Source organism: Odontesthes bonariensis, chromosome 10, assembly GCF_027942865.1.
Source record: "Odontesthes bonariensis isolate fOdoBon6 chromosome 10, fOdoBon6.hap1, whole genome shotgun sequence".
NCBI classification, from domain to species: domain Eukaryota; kingdom Metazoa; phylum Chordata; class Actinopteri; order Atheriniformes; family Atherinopsidae; genus Odontesthes; species Odontesthes bonariensis.
The window spans coordinates 7,935,370-7,961,636 of NC_134515.1; the positions used below are offsets into that span (position 1 = coordinate 7,935,370).

General features: G+C 41.4%; 1 protein-coding gene and 1 long non-coding RNA gene across 4 annotated transcripts in view; one reads left to right on the plus strand and one right to left on the minus strand.

The window, feature by feature from the left end:
* LOC142390571 (solute carrier family 41 member 3-like) overlaps positions 1-25,157 on the minus strand; it is a 50,971-nt gene extending 25,814 nt beyond the window's left edge. The window contains exons 1-7 of one of the 3 annotated variants that reach the window (XM_075476113.1): positions 25,012-25,157; positions 22,979-23,310; positions 6,429-6,536; positions 4,800-4,871; positions 3,689-3,833; positions 1,656-1,802; positions 823-967 (exon numbers count right to left, since the gene is read on the minus strand). In XM_075476113.1, the coding sequence (XP_075332228.1) occupies positions 823-967; positions 1,656-1,802; positions 3,689-3,833; positions 4,800-4,871; positions 6,429-6,536; positions 22,979-23,290 (929 nt within the window). In that variant the 5' untranslated portion in view covers positions 23,291-23,310; positions 25,012-25,157. Of the gene's footprint in view, positions 1-822; positions 968-1,655; positions 1,803-3,688; positions 3,834-4,799; positions 4,872-6,428; positions 6,537-12,526; positions 12,834-22,978; positions 23,311-24,022; positions 24,463-25,011 lie in introns of those variants that run through there. The other 2 variants (XM_075476112.1, XM_075476114.1) reach the window with 2 other exon arrangements.
* On the plus strand, positions 15,081-16,259 carry LOC142390180 (uncharacterized). Its single transcript, XR_012770432.1, has 3 exons — positions 15,081-15,326; positions 15,652-15,861; positions 15,991-16,259. It is a non-coding gene; the product is annotated as an uncharacterized LOC142390180 (long non-coding RNA).
* Positions 25,158-26,267: the final 1,110 nt, after the last annotated feature.

The window sequence follows — 26,267 nt, forward strand, 5'->3', positions numbered from 1 at the left end:
ACCGAATATTTTCCGTCGTTGACCGTTTTTTTTAAAACGGTGACAGAAAAATCTGAAGGCCATCTGTCATTTTGACAGATTGCAATTCACACCCCTGACCACTTGGTGGCGAGTGAGCATATTGATTAGCTATCGTCTCTCTTGATGTGTGACCTCGTTGGCTTCCCTCGTTCAGAGGGTCTTGCCGACTTCTGATCACTTCTTTTGGAGAAATGTTTTCAATACTTTGGCTGAAGTGGCGCTTGTAATTCCAGTCTCAAGTGTGGCAGCAGAGCGTCTGTCCGAGGCAAAAGTCCACTTGAGACAATTGATTACGCACATGCGGGCACGCAATTCAAGTCCACGCGGACCAGGAGGAAGGTGTGAGACTGTGCGTTCAGGCCACAGCAGGTGAACTGTTCATATTTTAAGTGCAATCGTTTAATTTCCTTGTTCATATGTAGCTACTGGGGCCACAGTCAGTGGTTTTGTCTGCTATGCATCTGCTTGATGTGTGATGGCGCGGTGTGGATTCTCTGTTCAGAAAATGAAATGCTATTGAATATGTCATTATTATCACAAGACCATTTAAACTTCAGTAATTATAGTTTATATCACTTTTAAAATTAAAGCGACGGGTAAAAATAGATCATGACGGGATTTTTACGACCCTGTCAGTCAAAATGACGGACAGCGAAAAAATCTAGCGCAACCTCTGGTGGTAACATACTCTCTAATGCACATGAGTGGAATAAACTGCACCATAGCACAAACTTTGTACTTCTTTAAAACTCCGTTATAAACTCAATATCTATCTGCATATACATATAAAATAGCATTTACCTGCTAATGGACATGGCTACGATAACAGGCTGCCATCCTGAGCGGAGAACCTCTTTGATCTGAGGACTCTGCCGGGCCACCACCACCCAGAGTGGGATAAGAGCTATGAAGACCAGGCACACCAGGGGGGACAGGTACCAAATGTCTGTGGCAGAAGAGCAGAGGTGAGGTCAAGAAAAAATATACAAGAAAATAAAAAAATTAACACGTTTATTCATCGTGTCTGTGCTGATGGAAGTACCGTAACAGTCACTGCATGTTTGCAGAGCTGCTATATAAGGTAGCAACACCCATTATAGCATTGAAATAATTGTATTCATAAACCAGATTTTGAAACCTTGAATGTTTATATACCTTTAAAAGAATGTGGTAAAGTATAAGTACATATACGTGCATTCATAGTGCAAATGCAAAATAAACATTTACACCGTGGGCATGATGTACCCTCCTGCACGCACGGGGAAAAATTAGCTCGCAAACAAGTTCTCATGTGCAACTCCAACAACAGATAAAGAACAACCAACACAGGCACGCTTTCAGTGCTGTACTGAAGCTCAAACACACTCAAACACAGTCATGATGATCAACTGTCTGGAAAAGTTTATCTGTTTTTTGCTGCCATCTAGTGGAGATATTTGAATTAAGCGGGTTCTAACCCCAAAACATCGTTTAACCACTTCTTTTTGTACGGACTGACGATGGTGATGATTTCATGTCGCCTCCAACTCACTAACCTCCCGAAAAGAAAAAGAAATAAAAGACTAAATTCATAAATCCAGATGCATCAAGTTGCAGAAAACAGATCAGTGAATCAACCTTCAGTCTTTTCTCACCTTTATATTCATATAGCGTGCTGCTGACCCCAGCCAGCAGGGACAGAGTGATTAAATCCCCCAGGCTCGCAGCAATGGGGGTGGCCACATTGTCAGGATTTATCCCCACCTTCCTGGATCCAATGATCACTCCGATCATCACCAGACCTACAGCAGCAAAATGGAGCACAAAGAGAGTGACGACAAACAGAAAAAAAATGAAAATCTCGTGCAGATCTCATCACTTTCAGTCAAGACAGTTTTCACGATATGAGGCGACCGTAACAAGTGACAAACTGCTGGAGAAGAGAGAAGAAAAGCGCTTTTTAAATAAAAAATAAATACAAAAACTGAACTGATTGAGTAAATATCCTCATGTCACTAAAAATGTTTGATTTGAAGAGAAACAGGTCAACTTTAGCATCAATCGTGCTTAATACCAGAAATAATTAAGTTTAAATGTCAGATAATGATAATAGAACAGGTTTATTAGTAAACATTAACATTAATAATAATAATAAGCATTAATACACAGCAGCTGTGACAGATGTTCAGGGATACACATCGATTGATTAAACAGAAGCTGAACAAACACAATATTTCAATCAAATCTAAGGGGTTGGTTTTTTTAATACTTTTGTAGTACTTGAGTTTTTTAGTTCAGTTTTCACAGTTCACACAGATTATCCATCTCTGATCTTCGTTCACTTGCCAGTAGTTTCATCATTTATCACAAAGCCTACTGAAAGCGGCTGAATAAATGCAACATGTAGCAAAGTATGGCTGCTAAAAGTTTCTCACATACTTATGACGGCAGATTTCACTCTGAGTAACAGTTGTGCTGCTGTGGCTGAACGTTAAGGATGGGAATCCAGAACCGGTTCTCTGCCAGTAGTTCGATTCCGTGGAATCGTTAATCCGCCTGCCTTACGATCCCGTTTATACGTTCTGATAGCGTCTGACGCATTTGTGCGATGACGTCATGTTCACGCTTCGTATTTTGGCTCAGAATGTTTCCAACATGGCGTCGAGGCAGAAGCGCTCCAAAGTTTGGTTATATTTCACCAAAAAGGACAAAACTAGGGCCAGCTGCAACACGTGCAGAGCTGTGATCACATCAAAGGGGGAAAATACCTCCAACATGCTGAAACATTTGAGCTTGTGGAACAGTGTCTTCTGTCTCCAAAGTCCCAGGTAACGCAGGGTCTCAAGTCTCACGCAATGAGAAAAGTAAAATGAGGCGAAAATAGATCAAATGTTGGTGCATATTTGAAATTGAAGTGTTACTGCAACCAAAGCCATTTGTACTACATATAACCGGATGAGAATCGATAATGGAACCTGAATTGCTAAATTCTTAATAATTCCCATCCCTACTGAACATTCCACGTTTTGGTAGCATTTTAAAGAAAATATTTCTGCAGAAAAAAATGTTTAACATGGTTAAATGTAACAGTTGAATTATCTAAGGATTGGTGTCTTAAAAAACAAACAAACAAACAAACAAACAAAAAAAAAATCAAAGCTTTCTTATTCATGTTATTTGTTATATTTACAACAGCAAAGTACTGAAAGATTATTGCAAGGTGTCAGATTAGTGTTTTTAATCAATTATTCATCCATTATAAATGAAAAAATAGCGATCCAAAGATCGTAAATGATTCTTTGGTTCTTCTTCAAACATATTTTTTTTGGTTTGATTTGACACTGCAGGAACTGGGCTCCCAGCCAAAGACCGGGACTGGGCTGCAAATCATTTGGCCAAAAATCCCTGAAAAATAACCATATAACACACAAAAATTGAGCTGTGATGACAATGATGCATTTTACTGTTGCTCACCAACAGCAGACGACTGAAGAAGTGCAAAGGAATGGATCTGCAACCCCATATCTCTTTCAGACACATGACTCCAAATCAATAAAATCATCTCACAAATTACATGCTTATATGGTTGTAACTTCACCTGCCTTCAGCTGGTCCCCTGTGCAAAAACACGACTGGGAACAAGTGTCCTAAAGCATGAAGTATTCAGTGAGACACTGATGTGACCTACCTAAGGACAGAGCAGCTACGAAGGCAGTGGTGATGCTGCTGGCACACAGCACAGCCGCCTGATCCAGTTCAATACCTCCCCGTGAAATCGCCCCTAAACAGACGGCCGCCACGGCTGCGAGGAATCCCACCACCGTGGCCTGAACCTGCAGAAACAGACACGATTCACAAAAATATTTAACATTCAGAAATCTTCGTTCCGACCAAATGTGACACTGTAAAATCCATCCGTCCATTTTTCTACACCTCAGCATGGCCGGGGGGCGGAGCCTATCCCAGCTGTCATCGGGCGAGAGGCGGGGAACACCCTGGACGGGTCGCCAGCAGAGGTGGGTAGTGACGAGTTACATTTACTTGAGTACGTTTTTGAAGAAATTATACTTCTAGGAGTAGTTTTAAATTCCTATACTTTTTACTTTTACTTGAGTACAGTTTTTGGCTACTCTACCCACCTCTGGTCGCCAGTCCATCACAAACGAGACACACATCCATGCACGCTCACACTCACTCCTATGGATCATTTTAGAGTCACCAATTAACCTGACATGCCTGTTTTTAGGCGGTGGGAGGAAGCCGGAGTACCCGGAGAGAACCCACACATACACGGGGAGAACATGCAAACTGCACACAGAGAGGCCCCAGCCGGGATTCGGACCAGGAACCCTCTGGCTGTGAGGTGACGGTGCTAACCACAACACCACCGTGCAGCCCGGCACTGTACAATCTAAAATTAAATCTGATTGCAATGATAAAAAATTTAAAAAAAAAAAAAAATCAGAGTATTGTTTGAAAAGAGTGTGAAAACTAAAACAGTAAATGTTGAAAAGCTAAATATATCAATTATTTAAAACAAGGTTGTCCCATTGGGCTGTTTTTGGCTTAAAAACTTACCTCAAATAATAATCTGATTACCACAATTATCGCCAATCTGTATAGACCTCTGACTGATAAACTAATTATCTAACTAACAAGTAACTTCAACTCTCAGAGTATTACTATAATAAACGACTAAACTCAACACACAGTGTTAAATATGACTGCAGTATTGAATGATTTAAAGTTCAGTCTGCAGCACTGCTTCTTTGCTAAATGAGTTATAAAAAGTCTGTTACCTGTATGAGTCCCAGATTGCTGCACACCATGGTCCACTGTTTATCAGGGTCGTCCATTTGGCCCGTGTTGGCCTGGAAACACGGAGATTCCACAGCCACCATTAGCTTTTTCATTGCACAAACTGCTAAGTGAAACACAGTATTTTTACAGTAACAGCTGCATGTTGGTCACACAAAACTTGTTTTTTGGTGGATGAGTAAATTACCAATTAGCTCTTGATAAAAACTAAACTTTGACAAACCAGGATTGAGTTTAGGAGGGACACTTTCAATCTGCTGTCAGAATAACCCAATATGTTGTTCTGCAGAAACAGTTACGGTTCTTCTGTTTTTTGTCACTGTTTTACACTTATCTGTTTTTATCTTAAAAGCTGCAACCTTATTTCCATGCTGGGCCTAATATCCTTATCCTTTAACTACTCTATTATCTGCATATCTAAACAATCTGCAGGAAGTTGAGGAGAAATAAATATTTGAAGTGCAAGTTAGCAGCACAGCGTGATGCTCTTACTCTTCTCCTTTATCTGATGTGTTCTGCACATTCATTCTTCTCAAATATGGGCACTAAATGAGACGTTTTAACACTCAGGAGGAATTAATAACTCAAGGCATTGGATTTTATCCTTTTCTGACAGCTGGAGTTTCTCTTCCAGTTCCACGTTACAATAAGTTGACAGAACTTTTACAACAAAGACAATCTGCAATGTGTTGATAAAACCTCGAAGACGAAAGGCCAAAACTGTGGAAATAATCCAACTGTCGTAACAGCTAAATGTCACTCTGGATTATTTCTAATCTTACTCTAAGTAAGAGTCAAACAGTCAAAGAAGCCCCTCATTTGCAGGCGGATAACTGCAACTATCTGTGGATCTATGCAAAGCTCAGGCAGAATGATAAATCCACAGTATAAAATCCTGACTACCCAAGCTGAGAGAGGCCATGGAGGAAATAGAATCTTTTCAAGTCACTATCTCGAGATCAGGAGTCGATCATCTCATCATCTCATGGATAATGAAGCTTGTTTTATAGTGATAACTGTTTAATTATGCAATTATATAGATAACGAGGCCATCATCTCCAGATAAGGGGATAATTCATCTTGTTAGTTTGACCTCGTAAAGTTTGTTTTCCCGTCACCACAAACAGTGGGATGATCTGAAGTGAGGCTACTAAAGAAAAGTGGTTCAATTCTTAATATCTGCCCACTAACGCCGCCGTCTCTGCAGACATTTACTAAACTCGGTGCAACAAAGCTTACTTAACATTAAGGACACTTCCCCAACTGTCATGACTGCGATAATGAACGAGGAAATTAGGGATTTACTGAAGGAGCTGGTCATTTACAAGAAAACATTTCGTGATCTCGAGAAAACAAAAGGCAGATTTCTTGAAAAAAAATGATAAATTAATTTGAGATTACACAAAAATGTTACAGATGTTGTGATCTTAAGATAACGGTATCTAGATAAATAACTGCCAATGAACAAAAGGTGAACAATTTAATCCCCACGCCATAGGCTGTTTAGGAGATGGTGATACTATCAGCAAAAATATTTCATTTGGATCACAAAACATTTCAGATGTAAACATTTCACCTGCGCGAACAAACAAATAAATAGAACTTCTTACAGCGGTGGAGAGGCGAGCGGCCAGGGTCATTTCCAGGTTTCCTTTGAGTCCAACCAGAGCCGGAACCAGGATGAAAACCTCTGTGATCACCTTAAACACCTCCCAGTGCTGGAACACACACGGGACAATACATGAGACTGTTACAGAGAAGAGCAGAAAATCATCACCTTACAAACGCTTCCAGACTGTAGAGCGCACCTGAATATAAGCCGCACCCTCTCGTTTTAAAAAGAAAATCCATTTTGTGCTTGTATAGGCCGCACCGGATTATAAGCCGCGGGTGGCCACATAGTAATATGAGATATTTACACAGAAAGATGAGATATGAGGATTTTAAACTTTTAATTAAATGCATATGGTAACAGAAACAAATACAAACTGCCAAGGCTGTAACACGGCTGGTTTTAACTTAAATACCTATCGGTAACGCACAAATACGTGGTGTAAATGTTTTTTATTTTTTTCCGAACAGTGCCTGTAGCACGGCTGGTTTTTGGTTAAAGGGATATTTTGCCACTTTTGACATGAAGCTGTATGACATCCCATATTAGCCATATCATTTATGAACATTTTCTTACCCCCTGCTGCGTCCTGTGAGCCGAGTTTTGGTGTTGATGAAGCTAGAAGTGGTAAAAGTGAACGCATATTGTTTTGAGAAGCAAAACGCTTTATTTTTTAAACCCCAGCCAACTAGCCGGACTACCTTCGTCAACACCAAAACGAGGCTGGAACTCGACTCACATGACGCAGCAGGGGGTAAGAAAATGTTCATAAATGATATGGCCAATATGGGATGTCATACAGCTTCATGGCTGATAAATAAAAAATAAAAAAAGACAGTAGCCTACCAGGAAAAGTCATTGATCGCCTTCAATTTAAAAGCTGCATCATACGAATTTCTTCGTTTGTTTTCCATGTTGAGGATGAGTACAAATGACCGATTTATAATAATTTAGTATTGTAAGTGTGTTTGATTTATCGTACAATTTCAGTGGACCACTGTGAGCTATTCCTTAATTGTATTGGTCTAATGTTACGAGGCAAAATGTTTTTGCTGGCATGAAAACAAAAGAAAAAAGCATAATATTAGCCGCACCGTATTATAAGCCGCTGTGCTCAAAGCCTGCTGAAAAAGTAGCGGCTTATAGTCCGGAATTTACTGTAGTTTTAAAGTCGTTTTAGGAACTGCCCTAAAACTGGAGGTGAAATGTGGTGGGTTCAGTTGGTCTCGTCTTTTTGTTTTGAAGCTTGAAGCTTTTATATTAAATTTGTTTACGCTGCCATCTTCACCCTGAAAGAAAAGATATCGTGGCTCTTAAATAAAACATAAAAACAACAGTCCTTTCAAATGAAGATGTCAAGGCGTTCATGAACATCAGTGTGACTCCACCTCCTCGCATGTTCCCTCCGGACCTTGATGCTGTTAAATAAGACCATGACATATTCTAGACTAACCCAGTAGCCTACTTTCCACATCTCTGAGCATCGCCTGACGCTGCCCCTACGACACAGGTTCAGGGGGTTTAGGAGTCCTACACGTCAGAGTCTGACGGCAGCTCCAGCACGTCCATGGGGTTCAGATCTTAAAATAAATGCACATATAAAAGAACAAGAGCAAAGTAATGTGAAGCAGAGACTGATGGACCAAGTCAGAAAAGAGATGAAAAAACGAGAAATACGTAAAAGCAACAATGACAGAACAAGAGCAACATAGAAATGCACCGTTGGACGATATATAATAGAGTCTGCGTACATTATTTATGTTTGCCATGAAAGAATGTGAACTAGTTCAGCCAGACAGTCCCCACATAGTAATGAATCGGTTTTTCTTACAGAAAACGGGCCCTTTGCACGAACTTTAAAGACTTCATTCCTGCTGCAAATACGCCTTAAAGTAGAATAAAAAGGTGCACAGCTGCTGACGCTTCCTTGTTGGTGATGCACAGGTCTGACCTGAGCCGAGGTGAAGCCGAATTCTTACACTGGTAACAATAGAGGCTATTCAAATCAAATATGGTGTGACCCACATCTGACGAAATATTCGTTTGTCACTTCTTTTCGGATCGTTTCAAGGGATTTGAAGGCCGTTTATCATGTTTAAAAGAATAAAACCATTTCCTGTTTTCTTCCAACACACAATCCAGAGCTTTGGAGTTGCTCTCTTTCTCTTATCTCTTACAGTCCATGCCCTAGTTAGGGTTAGTAAGGATGTGGAAAGACATTAAAAATGAAAGAGTCGGCATGCGTGATGTATTTTGACGATACACAGACGTGTTTCCCTGTGGAAGGAAGGGTTGCTAATCACCTGAAACTGAAATGAGCTCCTCAACAGTGAAGTAATTCAGTCATGGCTACAAGTATGCTAAAGTATGGGTAAATGGTTTTTCACAGCGAAGTGCAATCAGCCCTGTATTATTCAAAATACAGGCTATGATATTCCACAGATGCCTCAAATCGGCACTATAACATGTCTGAATATAAAAGCTTGTGTACATGATCAAGATTTTCACAGAATGCAAAAGTCTATCATAAGAAATAACCATAAGAGAAGGAAAAGGAAGGGAGGAAGTCATCACAACAAGACTGCATCACACTTAAGAGGATTAAATGGCACTCTCTACAAGTGAAAAAAGATGAAAATATGACAAACAATGTGTGAAGTGAAAGGAAAGAGGCTAAGTGACAAGAGTTCGACAGGCGGATCCCGATTGGGAGTGAGAGTCATCAAGAAAGTACTCTTCCTTTCGTGAATGGCACAAAGTTGGTGGGTAGAGTTTAAGGAACGGGATTAAAATGTAATGATGTCACATTTTAATCTCCTGTACTAAAGTTGCTGGTGTGCAGTTTCAATAAAACATTGGCACGCAAAGAGAACACGTCCCGTTTGACATGACTGGACCAAGATCCAACCAAGCTGTGACATGGAGTGGTGCACGAATTAATTCAAAATAAACAGATCAGTCTGAAAATGTATAAGACCAATGTGCAGTTATTTCTTTAACATTCCCAACACACGCAACCCGAGATGACGAGAGAAGAAGAAGCTGGAGATGGAGCCTATCCGGGCTGCCACTGGGTCCGAGGCAGGGTGCCCGCTGGACAGGTCGCCATCACAAGGTCAACACGGAGGCAAGCGACCACGCATGCTCGCACCTGCTGCCAGTTTACGAAAACAAATGAACCCAACAGGAAGCACCCAGACAGAACTACGCATCACCCACAAGGTGTCAGAGTACAAACAGGCTGCTTCCTCAACTAAAATGAATCAAATGTTCAAGAAAAAGGTGTCTTTAAAAGAAAAAAAGAACACTGTATTGTTATTTCTTTGAAAATGCTCCTCTTTAGCCTGTAGTGCACCAATGTTTAATACAACCATCATTCACCCCCCCGACTCGTTCAGCTAAAAGGTAATTAGGTGGGCAAAACAAGGTCATGAGGGAGAATAAAGGGATGAATGCAGTGCAGAGCTGTACTTTGTGTGACTTGTATGTGTGTCTATTTAAACACGCTCCCTGCAGTTAAACTCTACACCCCTAAAAGGACAAAAAAAAAAATCAATGTCTGAAGTATTTCTGCTGTTAAGGTCAGCACAGTTGGTGACATCTGATATTAATGTCATCAAAAGCATTGTCATAGCTTTTTAAGAGCTCTTTACACTGAAAGCATTTGATATTTTATGCTCACTCGACAGTAAAAGTTATTCACTACTTTGGCTGCATCGCTCTGTAATGCAGTATTTTCCACAAAATCCCACAGAGACATAAAAGATATCCATACTTCTCCCCATCATCGGTCTCTTATTTCTCATGTGTGAACCACTTATCTTCATAAACTGTCCAAGCCTCTACTCTCTGCCACAGCTCGATCTGATTTAGGGAGCTAACAAAGGTGCACAATGCACCATCTATGGATTTAAACAAAAAAAAACAGCATTGTTAACTGTATGCAGCAACTGCTTCTATCATTTCCACATGTATCCACAAATTCAGACATCTGGTTATCTGGTCAACTTCATCCTCCATCTTTCTGTATCAACCATGTTTTCATGGCATATACAAATAAGATGTATTTTTGACTGTTTTGACTTGTTAGAGAGCATCCAAAGTCATAAAAAGTCTCATCTCAGACACGTGTAAAGTCGACCTCTGCCTCCAACTCTTATCGATTCATCTGACGGCAGAGATACATTCGGCCGTCTGTACCCAGTATGGACCAGCCCCCACATCGCTTCACTGTACTCCTTGATTTATTCATGCCCAAAGGATAAAATGTTTGGGCTCATTAATCCACCCAAAAGGTTTGTTTTTGTAGCAACCAAATGGTCGTGTAGCACGAGTATCTGCTTCTGCTTCTGCTTTTTGCTAATCTTTAATCAAACACTTTCAGGTTCAAATGAAAGGTTTCGCCACTTTTTGGAGAGGTTTTAGGCAGGACAGAAAGAATTGCATCCCTATTGGACTCTACGGAACTTCCACTTTATCCAACATTACCATCAGTTTAAGGCCAACCCTAGCCTGGCTGACGCGTCCACATCTCGATGAGATGGTGGTCTGGGAACTAGGTGTGCATTTCCTCGTATTTGAGGCGTGGTTTACGAATGCCTAGAGCCGTTTATTGGGCACTACGAATGTCTATCAAATGGCGTCTGGTTCTTCCCATGCTGCTTTACGCGCGATTCATAGCCAATTGTATCACTTTTACCAGATGACGTGTGTAGAGCGACAGAAATTCGACGAGGAAGAAGAAGACGCGTTGCTCTTTTTTAAAAGTAAACTTGCGTTCTAAGCTACTTAAAACACTTTCTAAGGCTGCATCGAACGGTAACGTTGTGTCCGCTGCCATGTTGGATTAACACTCTACAAGCTTCGGTGTCGCGCATAGACGTCGTCATCATCTTAAAGCAGCATGGGAATTCCCAGGCTAGGCCGACCCAGCAATGTCGTGTAGATTTGTCCCATTGACGTAACAAAGTAAAAATAACTTGATGTCATGTTAGAGACTGAAATCAGGTTCAACTTGGTGTTTGGTAGAACATCAGGTAGTTCTCTTACCCTACTTTGTCTTCTAGTTACGTAACCCTAAAATTGCTGCCACTTATTATCAAGTTGGTATTGTGATCGCCGCGTAACCTTGACAGATTGACACTGAAACCAATGTTTTTGCCAAGAAAGTAAAACAAAAAATTATTTTGTTCAATCAAAACAGAGATTCTCAATAGAAGAAAATTAGCTCTAGTACTGAGCAAGGTTCCCTCTAAGCTGCTCGCACATTCTCAGCGCACAAGAAAATCTATGCAGCGTATAAAATAAAATTCACCATAAACGTATTAATTCATATCTAATACTAGACCTAATCTAATCTAATTAATTAGACCAATAATGTGTTTTTCTGTACCATTTTTCAAAGTAACGCAGTGAGTGACAGGTGTTCAGCATTGATAGTGCTTGCATATGTGCCCTGCCCCATTGTGCAGGTTAGCTAGCTAACAACAGTGCGGCGGAGTTAGGAGTTGAGAGACGCCCCTTATCATGGCGAAACGAACGGGCAGCGCCAGCGACACATCCACTCACCAAGCCAAAGTAAAAAAGAAATGCGGTTCTTTTAGGATGGAATGGCTGTCTGAGTGCAAATAGAAGAACAAGCGGTGAAACTGGGGGAGATTTTTTTTCTTTTCGAGTGAGAAAGGTCTACTCTGCCAAACATGCAGGCTGCAAGCATGACTCTCACATATAACAGATAACATACTACACATCTCATGAACAAGATTTGTCTTTTTCATTTTAAGTGGGCCAAATCACTTATATAAAAAGTAAACTAATGGAAATTGCTGCTGTGATTTGATTATTTTAATAAGCCATGTAACTTGCTATGATCCAAGGTTTTGAACAGGTGTGATACAGGTGTGAGGCCACAGCGTGCACATCTGATGCTGCTCACAGTGGTCCTCAGTGTGCTCAGGGGGCTGGTGTGTATGACCAGACACATGAAAAATTAGAGGGAACATTGGTACTGACCCAAACATCTAAACATTTCAGGTGGTATCCAAACCCATCAACCTTTCAATCATTCTCTTAAAAAGAAAAGTTTTATTTTCATACTTGTATGAGATCCATTACGATACCAGCAGAGACCATTCCCAGTCCCGATATCAGGTACGGCACAATGATCTGCGCCGCGATGAGCCAGGAGCTCTCCGGTAGGAAACCGTGCTCTGATCGAGTCAGCTTCCATGTCACGCCGCGCAGCTTCTTGCCCTGGTAACGGAGCTCCAGCTCCAGACGAGTCACCACCATGTTGAATGAGGGGTTACTTTAAAGACTTCAGCAGTTATCCCATGGTGAACTTCAGCACATGCATAATGGGAATGTTGGCTTCCAGTATGTCAAAAATAAACTTGGCTTGTTTCACCAAACCAGAGAGGAAGCCAATCAATATTATCTTTGGTTTAAGGACCAAGGGCACGACTTTCAAGCAGCCTCTAAGTAAATTAAAAGGGCTTCCAAGAAAATTACTTTTAAGTAATTAGCATGAAGATAAAAGCAACCGGCTGCTGTGTCTAAAGACTCAGACAGTTGTCATTTTTTTATTCGTTTTCCCCATCAGAATCAAAGTTAAAGTCTTTAGATCTAACTTGTGGGCAATGAAGCGTAGCATTATTGTTCCTGTGGTGAGTCAGCAGTGATGAGGTACGTCTTTGTCAGCACCACTGGGGAAAACACTCATTGACACCATTTCTGATTCCTAGGTCACGATGTTCAACAAGCACAGAGGCTAAACATCCATCAATGTCTCAGTTTTAATCTTTGCTTGCAAGGCACGTTTGCTTAAATACTACGACTCCAACATCCAAACATAGATTCCAAGCTCAAAATCCTTTTAGTTGAGTTAAGTGTCCGTGTGATCCTGTCTGAAATCCACCTGAACTCCAGTTTAAAGGCACAGCTGTGTCCTGCTGCCCAATGACTGACAAGGATAGGGACAGGAAGACGAGGAATAGTCCAAAAGGTCTTTAGAGTGAAGCAGGAAACCCATATGTCTGTTCCATTCCAGTCTATTCTCTTATTTGGAAGGCTCACAGAGAGGGTAAAAAGGGTAAAAAGGAAATAAAATTAGCTCCGTAAAGCCAATAAAAGATCCACTGACAAGATGCAGCAGCCGGCTTCTGGCAGGCTAAAGTGTTCCTCTCCTCCCGGCAGCATCAGGGTAGTCCCGCTCGCTCGGCTCAGCTCTGCTGTGACGTAGCAGCGAAAGAGACAGGGCTGTCTGCACTGTGCAAACTCCAGAGGGGAAATGACCGGCTTACCGCCTCGCACTCCCCTTCTCGCTATTTCTTGCTGCGTGTCTCATCCTTCCTCTCTCCCCATGTGACATCCCCATTTCTACGTCAGATGCTCTTGTTGCCCTTCTTCCTCCCGTCTGATCCTTCCCTCTGAATCACGACTCATTCAATCTCTCCATCTTTTGCTCCAATGCCCACTTTTTCAGATCACCTGCTTTATTAACAAAGTGATCTTGTAATGCGTCTCCATTTCTGACCAAACAAACACACACACACTGTGCAGCCCTGCTTTCAAGAGGCTCAATAAAACTAATGCTGACTTTCAAGGTCCCTGAGGTTACATTGGTTGTGATTTGGCACGATATAAATAAAGCCTAAATTAATTTAATGGAACTTTGGACTAAAAGACTGTCAAAGTTTGTTTGCTTAATCATTTAAAAAGGGTTAGATGGACCGCAGATGGGCTTTATTCTACAGTATCTTTTTCATTTTAAAAAATATGGATGTTTTGTCGTATAGCATTAAACGTTGATCCGACAGGATGGAGACTAACACATAAAGAATGGTCAAAATCAAAGTAGTAGATTAAAAGGCTGCAATATTATCTTTTTCAAAGATCCTTCACTCAGGACTTTCAGACTTTTCGGCTTGACTGAAATTCACAGACATGAAACGCCTGACAAAACACAGATGAAAAGAAGTGGTCTTAGTGCTCATTTCTGGAGTGAAAACAAGTCCCAACGGTCTATTTCATGCATCGGAAGGTCAAATTATTCTCTTTCTTTAGCCCCTTTCACACTGCGACCCGCTACCTTAGCGGGTCCAAATTGCACCTTCGACCCGCGTCGAGCAATGTGAACGCTTGGCGTGTCAGGGTGACCCATGTCGCCTGAAGCCGAGTTCAGGGGGAGTTGCCTAGTGGCAGAGCGTCACACGAAACACATAAAATGCTGGGCGTGTACAATGACGTAGGCACAAGCCATGCGTCGGAGGTAGGGTTAAATACACCTGTCTGCATCAAATTTTTCAAACAAACGATGGCGGGACACCTTGAAAACTCGTTTTTGCAATGCAGTTCATGGAGATGTTACTTTACGGTGCGTCTTGCTGCGTGGGAAACCGCGCTCTCCCATCTTTCTCGCCAGCCCTTCCAGCAGAGGTCCATCTTTCACCGTCCCCGAAATGTGGCAGTAAATAACGTCCTCTGCTCGGGGGCTGAGGAGCTCGCGGACCTCCTTGTCTCACCAGTTGGCCATATTAAAAAATGTCTCGAACTTGATGTAGGCTAAAACAGAGTGAAACTTGTCCTCACCTGTCTCTGTTGTTCTGAATCAGCTGTCCATTCTGTCTTTTAGGCCCAATCCCAATTCACCCCTTGGCCCTACCCCTTACCCCTTCCCCTCCGTTTTGCGCGTTCACGTGAAGAGGTAGTGTTGTCCCAATACTCTTCCAAAGCCCTTCCCCTTAGCCCTACCCCTCCGTTGTAGCCCTTGAAACGGAGGGGTTCGGCCAGGCAGACTCCGTTTGAAGGGGTATGATATATTTCCCAGAATACAACGCGACTACCGGGAGATCGCGAGTCTTTTTAAAAATGGCAGAAGCGAGAGCACCACACAAATGTAAGTTCTTCTATTTTTTTTTGCCATAATTTAACTGTTTTAATCGTTTTAAGTTGTGATAACTGGTGTATTGTGTGAGTTTAACATGGTGGCAATGTGTAGTTATTTTCTGTTATAAACGCACATGGGAAAAGTCACTATTTTACATGGAGTAATCGGTCAATGCATGTGAAGGTGCTGTGAAAGAGTTGTCATTTTTTAAATTGTAACACGAGTATTTACAAGCAATGTAGTTGGTTAACCATAGAGAAGTTCCTTTTGAGTGACATGAGCGTCATTTCGCTACCTATTATCACAAGTATTCATATACGTGACTGATTCACAGGGACTCAAGCACAAACAAAGAGCCTGATCAGGTTTAGCGCCGAAAACGAAGATCTGTTTCTAAAGTCATCCCCATCCCCAAAAAGAAGTAGGAAGTCCAATCCCATAATGGATTACCTGATACAGGAGAGCCTGAAGGAGCAGAAGCGCCACGAGCAGAAAACGGAGCGCTTTTTAGCTCTGTTTGAGCGCATGATAGACAAACTTTACGGTGAGTTGATGCGCCATGCACCTATTGTACACACAGCCACCACTACCGCATTCTGAAACACCTTTTTTTAATTTTTTACAATGGATGAAAGTGCATGCTATAATGTCATGTCGTGTCTTGTTCCCCCAGAACATCACTGAGCCCAGCACCTCCGATGCGCCCTCCGCTGTTCCTGCTCCGGTCATCTCGTTCTCGATGATTGCACTGTTGCCCGTTTATATTCATACTGTTTATATTCATACTGTTTATTGTCCATATTTGCACCACACACTTTACAGCAGACACTTTAAGCTGTTATTTCTGAAAATAAGCTGCCTTACCAGTCTGTAATGTGAGCCTAATAAAATAAATTAAGGACAAAAGGTTTGTGAGCATGATTATCACATCAACATCATATGAACGACTGGAACGGATATATGTATGAAGAGATTTATTATACAAGGGATAACAAAAAAATTGGGGTACATGTTGTGGTCCAATGGGCAATAATTTGTAGGACGACCCGTCTGCTGGAAAGAAAAACATGGAAAGATCAGGCTTTCATCCTCCCAAACACAATGCAGTGCATTTATTTAAGTCATCAAATCTGAACCTGGTACAAAGAAAACCGCTTCAAAAACGAATGAGCTGCATGTTTATTCCAAACGGAACGAGGCGAGTAACAAAGGCTAAACGTTAGCTTATGTTTTCAGCTAGGTTAGCCGGGTTAGGATACTACTCCAGTCAATGAATCAGCAAATCCAACGAGACAAGCAAATTGTTTCTATATTACACGATATCACAAATGTACAGTTAGAAGCACTTTCAAACACAAACACACAATCATTTTCACACGCCGGCTCTGGAAGCTACCAGCTGCTCACTCACACGCGTTATTTGCATTAATTTATAATTCTACATACCGTAACAAGATCCAGCAATGCTCCCAGATGTCGAAGACGCCTTCGCCTGATGGCACTCCGTCGATTCGACGCAGATATTTCTAAAAATATCCGAATAGCCCAGGACAGCGCGAACACCACAGCACCGGTCATGTTTGTTTACTTCTGGCTAAAGCTGTCGCTTTTGGTTACGTAACAACTGACAGCGCGGACTTATTACGTTCGTGAGTGTGAAGTGCTGTCCCAATTCGAAGGGGTGACATTCTTAGCCCTTCGCCTACCCCTCCGTTTGAAGGGGCGAGGGGTAGGGGCGAGGGGTAGGCGAAGGGGTAGAAAATAGAATTGGGATTGGGCCTTAAACTCCTCACGTCACGCCCACGTCCGACCCGCGTCGATTGTGTTCACATCAAACTTGGCTCGGCAAAAAGACTAGGGTCCGACGCGGGTCGAAAGGCGAGTCGAGTTGACGCGGCAGCCCGGGTCGGCAGTGTGAACACAACAGCGGACACGCTAAATTCGCGAATTAAACGCGGGTTATTCGGCAGTGTGAAAGGGGCTAATGATGTTTTAGATGCCTGAAATCAAATTATTACATCAAACCTTCTCAACCAAAGCCACAGAAGGTGAGCATAAAGATCATACAAGCAGGCTTTTTAAACAAAGTCTAATTTATGCGACGCACTTATCTTACAGCTTTCAGGACCAGGGGCCGCTACTACAACGCAGGTTTAATGAACCCAAACAGTGGAGATCTCACATGTTCACCTTGAACATTAGGGGTGGGACGATATTCTTTGGTCACGATTCGATTTGTATCACAATTCTTGATAATTGCGATTCTACCAGTATTGCAATTCGATATAATCAGTAATTGCAATTTTCTTCCTTAAAAAACAAACAAGTTGAATCATACACTTCTAGCATGAATGTCGTTCCCATAAACAATGCACATCAGTCTGTGTCAGTCAGTCCAGCAGCTGACATTTCTTTCAACTGAGACAAAAAGAGGCATTTTTTAAAGTTTACTGTTACAAAATTAATTGAAATGTCCCTACAGCACAAATGTGGGCTAGTTTTAACTTAACTCAATGTAATGAATTGATGAAGTTTTTCTGGACACGGTTATGACGTAATATAATCGATTTCGGGGAGAAAAATCGATTTTTAAAATCATCCCATAAAATTTTTTTTAAAAATGTACATGTACGCACTATGTACATGAATCGATTTTTTCGCCCAACCCTATTGAACATACTCCAGTCATATAATATATCATAGTTAATATATGAGCCAGCGTTTAAAGATTTACAAACGTGTTTACTAATTAATCCGACAACATAGGGAATAGTTTTCAGTTTTCTTAAGAAAATCCAACTGCAAAAGATAATTGTTCTATATACTAGGAGATATTCTGCTATACTTATCCATGAAGCCAGATGAAACCAATCAGTTCATCTGGCACAGATGACTTCCAATTTTCTGCTTCTAAATTTAGACACAATTGACATTCTTGGACCGGAGGGCCTCAGGAAGACACCGTCTCTAACCACATACTTAGCCCAGATGGCATTACCTCGGCTTCTAGTACTGTATTGAGGAACCAGCCGTCGGATCTGGCCTTTAACTCACACATTAAACACATTGTAATATTATACGTACGGTACATTTTGAAAATTAGGGACATCCTGTGTCAAAGTGACACAGACACAAGGAAGTAACACAAGCACCTCCTGTTTTTGCATTCAGCTGGGCTGCACAAACAACATCCTTTTCTTTCCCTCCATTAATATACAATAAAATAACTTTAATGAACATAATCCTCTAACGCAACAATGGTTAGTGTAATATATTCAAAACATTTTCTTGCCACTGACTTCTGGGAGGCTCTCCAACTATGGATCTTTACATCTCATTTTACCACCACAGCTCCAGTTTATGGAGGGCTTTATGCGTGCATCATCAAGGTGAATAGATCATCTATTTTTTAGGGCTGTAGACTTACACGAATCTCACGATACACGATATTCTCCCAACGATTCGATACACTTACATCATTTTCTGATGAAAAGAAAAAGGGACAATGTGATTTGACATGAATCGTCACTAATTGGACTGGTGGTCCATCCTTTGAACTGGAAGGACAAGACCGCCAGACAAACAGAAACAAACGTGTTAACTTTGCACTTTATATAACATTTTTATGAACTGTTTTGTACAATGTGACCCCCTGGCATTGTATTGTATTATATAAACGTTCTGTGTTTTCACTGATTGGAACATCTGACTTTTCAATAAAGTTTGCTTTAAAATAAATAAACAAAGAAATAAAACTTATAATAAATAAATTAATTAATAATAAAAAATAAAAAAAAAAGATACTTGTGGCCGAAAAATCAATACTTTATCAAAAAAAAAAAAAAAAAAAAAAAAAAAAATCTATATATATCGCAGTATCGATAAAATTGCTCAGCCCTACTATTTTTAAGTCCTCCATTTGCAACCCAACAGATATAAGGGGGCATCAGAGAAACATTTTTATAATTGATATGTAATGCGGCCCAAGTCAAAGACAACTGTGTTAGCCATGAACTGAATGAAGCTCGTGCAGTCAAGCCAGTTAGGATGTGGGATGTAGAGGGATGAAAGGTAAAGGTATGACAACAAGATAGATAAAATCAGCAACCGCAAAAGGCTGCACTGTAGTGTTCTGGTCTCCGTCTCACTTCCAGTTAGATGGTGCATGTCCTTTCGTGTCCTCTTTGGGACACAGCTCCCAGCCAAACTCAAGACTAATCGTCCTCCATCAGCGCAGGAGGGTGACAGATATGCTGGACTGGAGAGTGGGAGAAATACTGATGAGCAACAGATGCAGTAGCCGTGCGAGGATAGACATGGATTTATCAGAGGAGGACAGAGGTGGAGGACGGAGAAAACAGCAGCACAGCTGGCTGCGCAGCAAATGAAACAGAAGCCTGGAACTGGATCCAGTCAACAAGCCCAAATACACAAATATGCTCTGTGCCGATAAGGTTAAAACAAACTAGTGAAGCATACAAACGCTTTTAATTTTACTGCAAATATTCCTACTGTACGCTGTGGGAATGCTGCAAGTAAACGCTGATCTCTAAATCCCGTTCAGCCCTATATCAGGACAGGGAGTGTGCTGCTATGTGTAGATTAAATATACCCACTTGCACTTCAACGTGCACCATTTCATCTGACAAAGTCTGTTACTAGAGTTTTAATATGTGTTCTAATGTGATTATTTGTTTTTCCTTATTTAAATATTCCGACACTTCAACAACAATGTACAATAAGAGCTTCCAAATGTCAGAATTTTCTGATTTTCTTCTTCATAATTCAGCATGTCATCATGAATTTGAACATTTCTTATTAATAGATCGAACTATTAGGTGGGAAAATAATTATCTGCTGAATTAAAAACATTTAGTTGGAGTTATAATTTGCAACACTAAACAATAAGAGATTTTTTTTTAAGCCTGAGGCAACAAAAACTCATTATCGACATCACTTTTGAGACACAAAAACATGTTTTTAACGCTGATAAACTTAAGGACAAAGTCAACTTAAAAAAAGAGAAAAGATTTAACCTTTCAAATTTAATATTTGTTTGGATTCTGATAGAAAGATAGAGGACAGTCCTCCAGTTTTTGGACCAGTGTCGTATACAAGACCAGCACATAAACACACCTAATAAAGAGTCTATCAAGTTACTTGGAAATAGTAATTCGTTACTGATTACTTCTCCAAGAAAGTAATCCAGTTACTTTACTGATTACTTATTTTCAAAAGTAATTAGTTACTTTAATAAACCTGACAATTAAAGCTCATGTGATTGATCACCTGAAATAAAAAGGGACATCTACCTTCTCTGTCCAAAATGTGTACATTACTGTCCCCAGAGTGTCCCTCCTGTGTTGAGCCATGTGCTTGTGAAGTGGTTGTCAGTGGCTGACACATTTCACACCTGTTACTGACAAAACAGTCGAAGAGACCATCTGCAGTCCGAGTTCATCAACGTGCTGCCTTGATGAGTTGCTTACTAGATTTCTAAAGTCTGTGCTGAGCAGTTTGTTACCACAACTCGCTCATCTAGTCAACATCTCACTCCAGACTGGAACATTTCCAAAGGCCTTAAAAACTGCTGTCATTAAGCCTCTTCTAAAGAAGAGCAGTCTTGATGCCACAGTACTGAACAACTGCCGGCCCAAATCCAACCTGCCATTCTTAGGCAAAGTTCTAGAAAAAGTTGTATACCAACAGCTTAGTGACATTCTCCTGTCTAACAATGCTTTTGATACTCTCCAATCAGGCTTTAGGCCCCACCACAGCACTGAGACAGCTCTGATCAAGGTGACAAACGACATCTGCCTGAACACAGATGCAGGCAAAGTCTCAGTCCTAGTTCTGCTGGACCTGAGTGCTGCATGTGACACAGTTGACCATGTGCATCTCGAGGACAGGAAGTATTTTGTTGAAATTGGTAACTGTGTCTCAGACCAAATGGCTATGACCTGTGGGGTTCCCCAGGGGAACATGCAAACAACCATACAAAAGGCTGGACACGACAAACTAGACTCCTATAATGTTCGATACACTCTCCCCCCCCCCCCCCCCCCCCCGCCTGAAGCACCAGCATTACAAGTAAAGGCAGCACAACAGCCATTATATCAAACAATTCTGTAAGAGTCATGGCTAGGCATGGCATCTTTATTTATATAGCGCATTTCATACCACAGGCAACTCAATGTGCTTTACATAAAGACAAGGCATTTAAAAGAACAGCATAAAGCAGCATAAAAACAAGCAATTTAAAGAGAAAAAATAAATAGAATATAAATTAAAACAGTTAAAAGCAATCAAAAAAGAGGGGAAAATGGCTACTAATCAGCTACGATCTACTCGGCATTTACGTAAATATAACAACTGGTTTTAGGTTTACTCTAAAACAAAATCTCGTTCAGCGCACTTTGCTCAGGTTCCTGATATAAAACACACAACGATCTCATCTCATATGGAGGGAATGAAGCCGAGAGAGGCACCGAGCGGTTGGAGAAAGAGACAGTGGATCCATTTTATTCAACCACAGGACAGCTGGCTCTTCATTCTCAGTGTGGTGACTCTCGGGATCCAGTCAAAAACATTCAAATTTTTTGCTTTTTAGAAGCTCATGCTCAGCAGAAACTGTGACACTACAGCAGAGTAATGCAAACTCTTCTTGCTGTCGTAAGTCTGCAGGGTTGACCTTGGGAGCAACATAGCAGCACCACACTGAGGATGAGAATCGCCGCCTCTGGCAAAGGTGAAGGAGTCACTTTCTTTGGATTAGCTTATGTTAGCACATTTAAAGTGCCTCCAGTACCGCTTAATTTTGGTAAAAAAAAAAAAAAAAAAAGGGGCATCAAAGAAGATGATTAGACCAAACTGATGCTTTTCATCATGAGATTATAACAGCCTGCGAGGAGACAAAAGATTGTTAAAGCAATACTATGTAACATTTCTACCTTAAAATAACAGCTTGAAAAAAATTGTGCGGCCAGAATGAGTTTTAATATTACGATTGGCCTGTCTCCTATGCCCTTCGGGGGTCTGAGTTGGAAAAACTGCGCTATGTAACTTTGCTGGACCGGCCCGGTAGCGGCCCGGGAGCTGAGCGGAAGTACTTCGACTTGCTTTCTGGCACACCTACCGCAAAAACAAATAGGCCCCTCTCACGCTCCCAGGTATGAGGCTAAGCTAGCGCAACATTGTCAGTACGATCATCATGGCAGAGGCACCGAAGAAACAGAAGAAGACGTTGACTGATGAAGCAAGGAAGAGAAAGAGAGAGGCCGACAAAGCAAGAGACCGGACTAGAGTTGCTCTCGGAACAGCTTTTACTCGTTGGCGAGAGCTGAAAGGAACATTTGGATACAAGTTTGATTCAGAGCTAGCCACCTTTCTGCAGGATTAGTAAGTAGCTTATTTGCTGCCATGCTTTGTGCTGTGTTGTACTTGCTTGATGTTTCACTGTGTTTGGAAAGTGACTCGCTAGTTTGTTATAACTGAGGAAAACTATTTTCCTGTTGTATTCCTGTTGTAAGGGTGTTGTATTTACGACAGTGTCGTAACCGTACATTACCTCCAAGCCTGTAGGGGGAGCTCCATAATGGGCTTATTGAGAAGTTACATTGTATTGCTTTAAAGATGAAATGACACAATGTTGATTCACTCACCTGCACGTTGTCGAGCACCATGCCGGCCATCACCATGCCCATCCCAGCCAGCAGGTAGGGGAAAATCACCTGAAGACAGATGGCTATGGAGGACTCCTCCTCCACTTTGGCCACAGACACTTTAGGCTTCTCCTCCGCCATCTTCTTAGAAGAAGGCTGGAGGACTGGCGGTAGCAAGAGGTCATCTTGTGGGTCAAAGGTGCCTCCAAGGTCGGTGGTGGGACTCCCACCAGGACTCTTCCCCTTGGAGCGAGACTTCTTGGTCTTTTTCCTGTGGCGTGTTGGTTGTGGTGGTTTATCCTCGCCGGGCATGATGATAGTGCTGGATTAACCTGGGGAGAAGATAAGATGGTCAACAGAATAGCAGGTGTGGTTGGACGACAGGAGAAGGTTTGATCGACGGGGCGAGGTGCTACAGAGTCTGTTAAGGGACAAAAAAAGGAGTAACGGGTTTTTAAACTAAAGTAAATCTGCTCATACATCATTAAGCTGTGTGGTCACTTAAGTTTCTGGAATTCAGAAAGCTACTGTCGGCAAAACTACAATTTAAAAGGTTTCAGTTACTAAACAAATAATGCTGTAAAGTTTAAGCATTATTGCTGTACATAAATAATCAAAGTTGCCCCACTTTTTGTTCAAAAATGAGTGAGTTTAAGCTAAACAGCTACCACTGGCTTTAAAAGGCATGTGTTTAACTTAAGTATTAAGCAGGTTAGCTGAAGTGCAACACGGGTTAAACCATATGCACAATGTTCTGTCAGAATCAGAATCAGAAAAGGTTTTTTTTGCCAAGTAATTTTCACATCACGAGGAATTTGGCCTGGTCTGTTTGGTGCCATAAAAATAAAAAATATAATAAAATAAAATAAAGTAATCAATGTAAAAAAAATATATGTACAAAGTATTTGTAAGATAAAATAAGCAAAGGTCAACTAAAGAAATGTGGAAAACTAAAGAGCCGAAGACTGAAATGACACAGTAATTTTAATAACTGGCTGTGGCCTTAATTTAAGCATCTACAGACTAGGATTGAACATCTTTTACCTCAGCTTCCCACAAGCAGCTCTAAAATTCCTAAAATCCACATCAATGCTCCCTTTAATCACAGTATCTTATCATTTCTTTGACCAAGTGAAACCACCGGCTCCAGCTGTGTTTGTCAGTATGGTTGCATCATCAGTTCCTATCTGATCTGATCTGAAAGTACATCCAGCGTTTAGTAAGTAACAATAAACTTTATGTACGTAGCAGAAGCGCAAATTCAACGTTGACTGATCCAAACAGGCGACAGAAACAGAGCAATAGCAGACTGCGAACGGTTAAAAAGCCAAAGTAAATCATTAGTAGCGCACGCGCGGAGTCCTGATTATCCCCCCAAACGCTCCGCGTTCACGCGCAAATCCCACAACGTTGTGCAGATAAAAGCTTTAACATCTTCAGCCGACGTGTATTCCTCCAGTGGAAGCTGCCATGGGTATCCCATAATACAGCTGCTCCGGTAACCACGGTTACTCGACCGGGCGCTTTCTGATTGGATCAGCTGCGGAGTAAAGTCGTGTCCGCGCGTGGCCCCGCCTCGCGGAGAAAGGAGCGAGCAGCTGCTCGTGTTTAATAAGAAGTAAATATGTTCCGAGTGTTTGAATAAAGTAGGAAAACTGCTGGGACTCCAACAGTGGAAACTCACACAGGCGTCAACACATTTCCACGCTGAAAACCAAAGTACACATTTGTGTTTTTTTTCGGCTCTGTTCGTGTGTCAAACTAAAAAAAAAAAGAGCGCTGTGAATAAATCAAAGTTTAATATTATGACTTTTAGTTCATGGATCCCAGTACGGACCAAAAAAAAAAAAAAAAAAAGCAGAACATATAACTGGGAGCAGACAGGTTCACAGCATTAGTCAACAAAACAAAAATCATTAACTTGTGTCTGAAAAGCACATAACTGGCCACAAACTACCAAAAATAATCCTCTAATACACACAATGCAGATCAGTTTCTGTGTAAGGAGCTGAGATTTGATGCCTCGTCCTTACCTTTGTCTTCAGTCTGTGCAAAGCTGAGGTGAACAAACTCCCAAAAATAACTGTGTGTACCTTCAAAATATCTAAATTAAGGATACGTGGTACGATCCGCTCTTCATTTTGGTAAATATGTTGTAGGATTAAGGCCTTTACGAGTGTATCTGCAGCGTGTGAGCTAGTGCGCATGTATAACGGGGCACCGTCTTAAATTACAAGGCATTGGCAGATAAGAATACCCCCCCCTCCTCCTGTCTCCTTCCATCTCTGGCTGGCTGACAGCAGCAGGCTGCTACAGCACAGCTCCGCTTCATTCACGAATCAAATAAAACTTTACAACAGCTTCATCACAATGAGGGGATTCCTCAGAAAGGACTTGGGGTTTGCTCAGGCTTCTTTGGACTCAGTTCAAACGAGAACACAAGTGAGAACTTGTTGCTTCGTAATAACTTGTGCAACAGGAGGTGTATAATTGGTATCTTACAGGGTTTTAGTGGCCCATTTGACACGGTACTTCTGGATTTTGTGTCATGGCAGTTGGTTCTGCTTTCGAGGTCTCCAGCAGCCTTCATGTTCTGCAGGACAGCGTGGTGATCTTTTACACTGCTGCCTGCAACATGACACCACACCGCGAGCACGCGGCGGTATTTAATGGTTATGTCACAGCAGTGTTGGTAATAACTTTGTGGTCCGTAAAACTGAAACTCTACTTGTGTGTTACACTCATTTGCGTGTCAGGGGTGTTGGTAACTTGACTGAACTTTGTAGAGGGGAGATAAGTTACATGCGAGGCATTACTGTGGATAATAGTGTGGGTGATCCTAATAATAATCCACCATAAAGTGCACTCCTCCAACATAAGGTGGCTTCAATGGCTCAATCACCAATTACTCCCCTTGGCTTACCGCTTAGCCCTCGAGTTGCTGTTTTGATGACTTGTGACTTGATTTGACTGAAAATAAAAGACTTGAGACTCGACTCGGACTTGGAAGTTGAAGACTCGGCACTTGAGTTGACTTGAGACACGATGACTTGAATGACTTGAGTGTTAAGCATCTAGCATAATTTCGAACTTCGTTCGTCATTTGAAGATCCATTCCGACCACTAAGTGCTTGTCAAATTAGCTAATATTATCCTGTTAGCCTAGTCGGTAGTTAGCTAACGTTAGCTTGATATGATACGGGGTGGGGACAGTTACTTATATCTTGTCTTTTCACTTTATTAAGATCAGATTCTGCAGGTAAAATTGCAATAATAAGGAGACTTGACT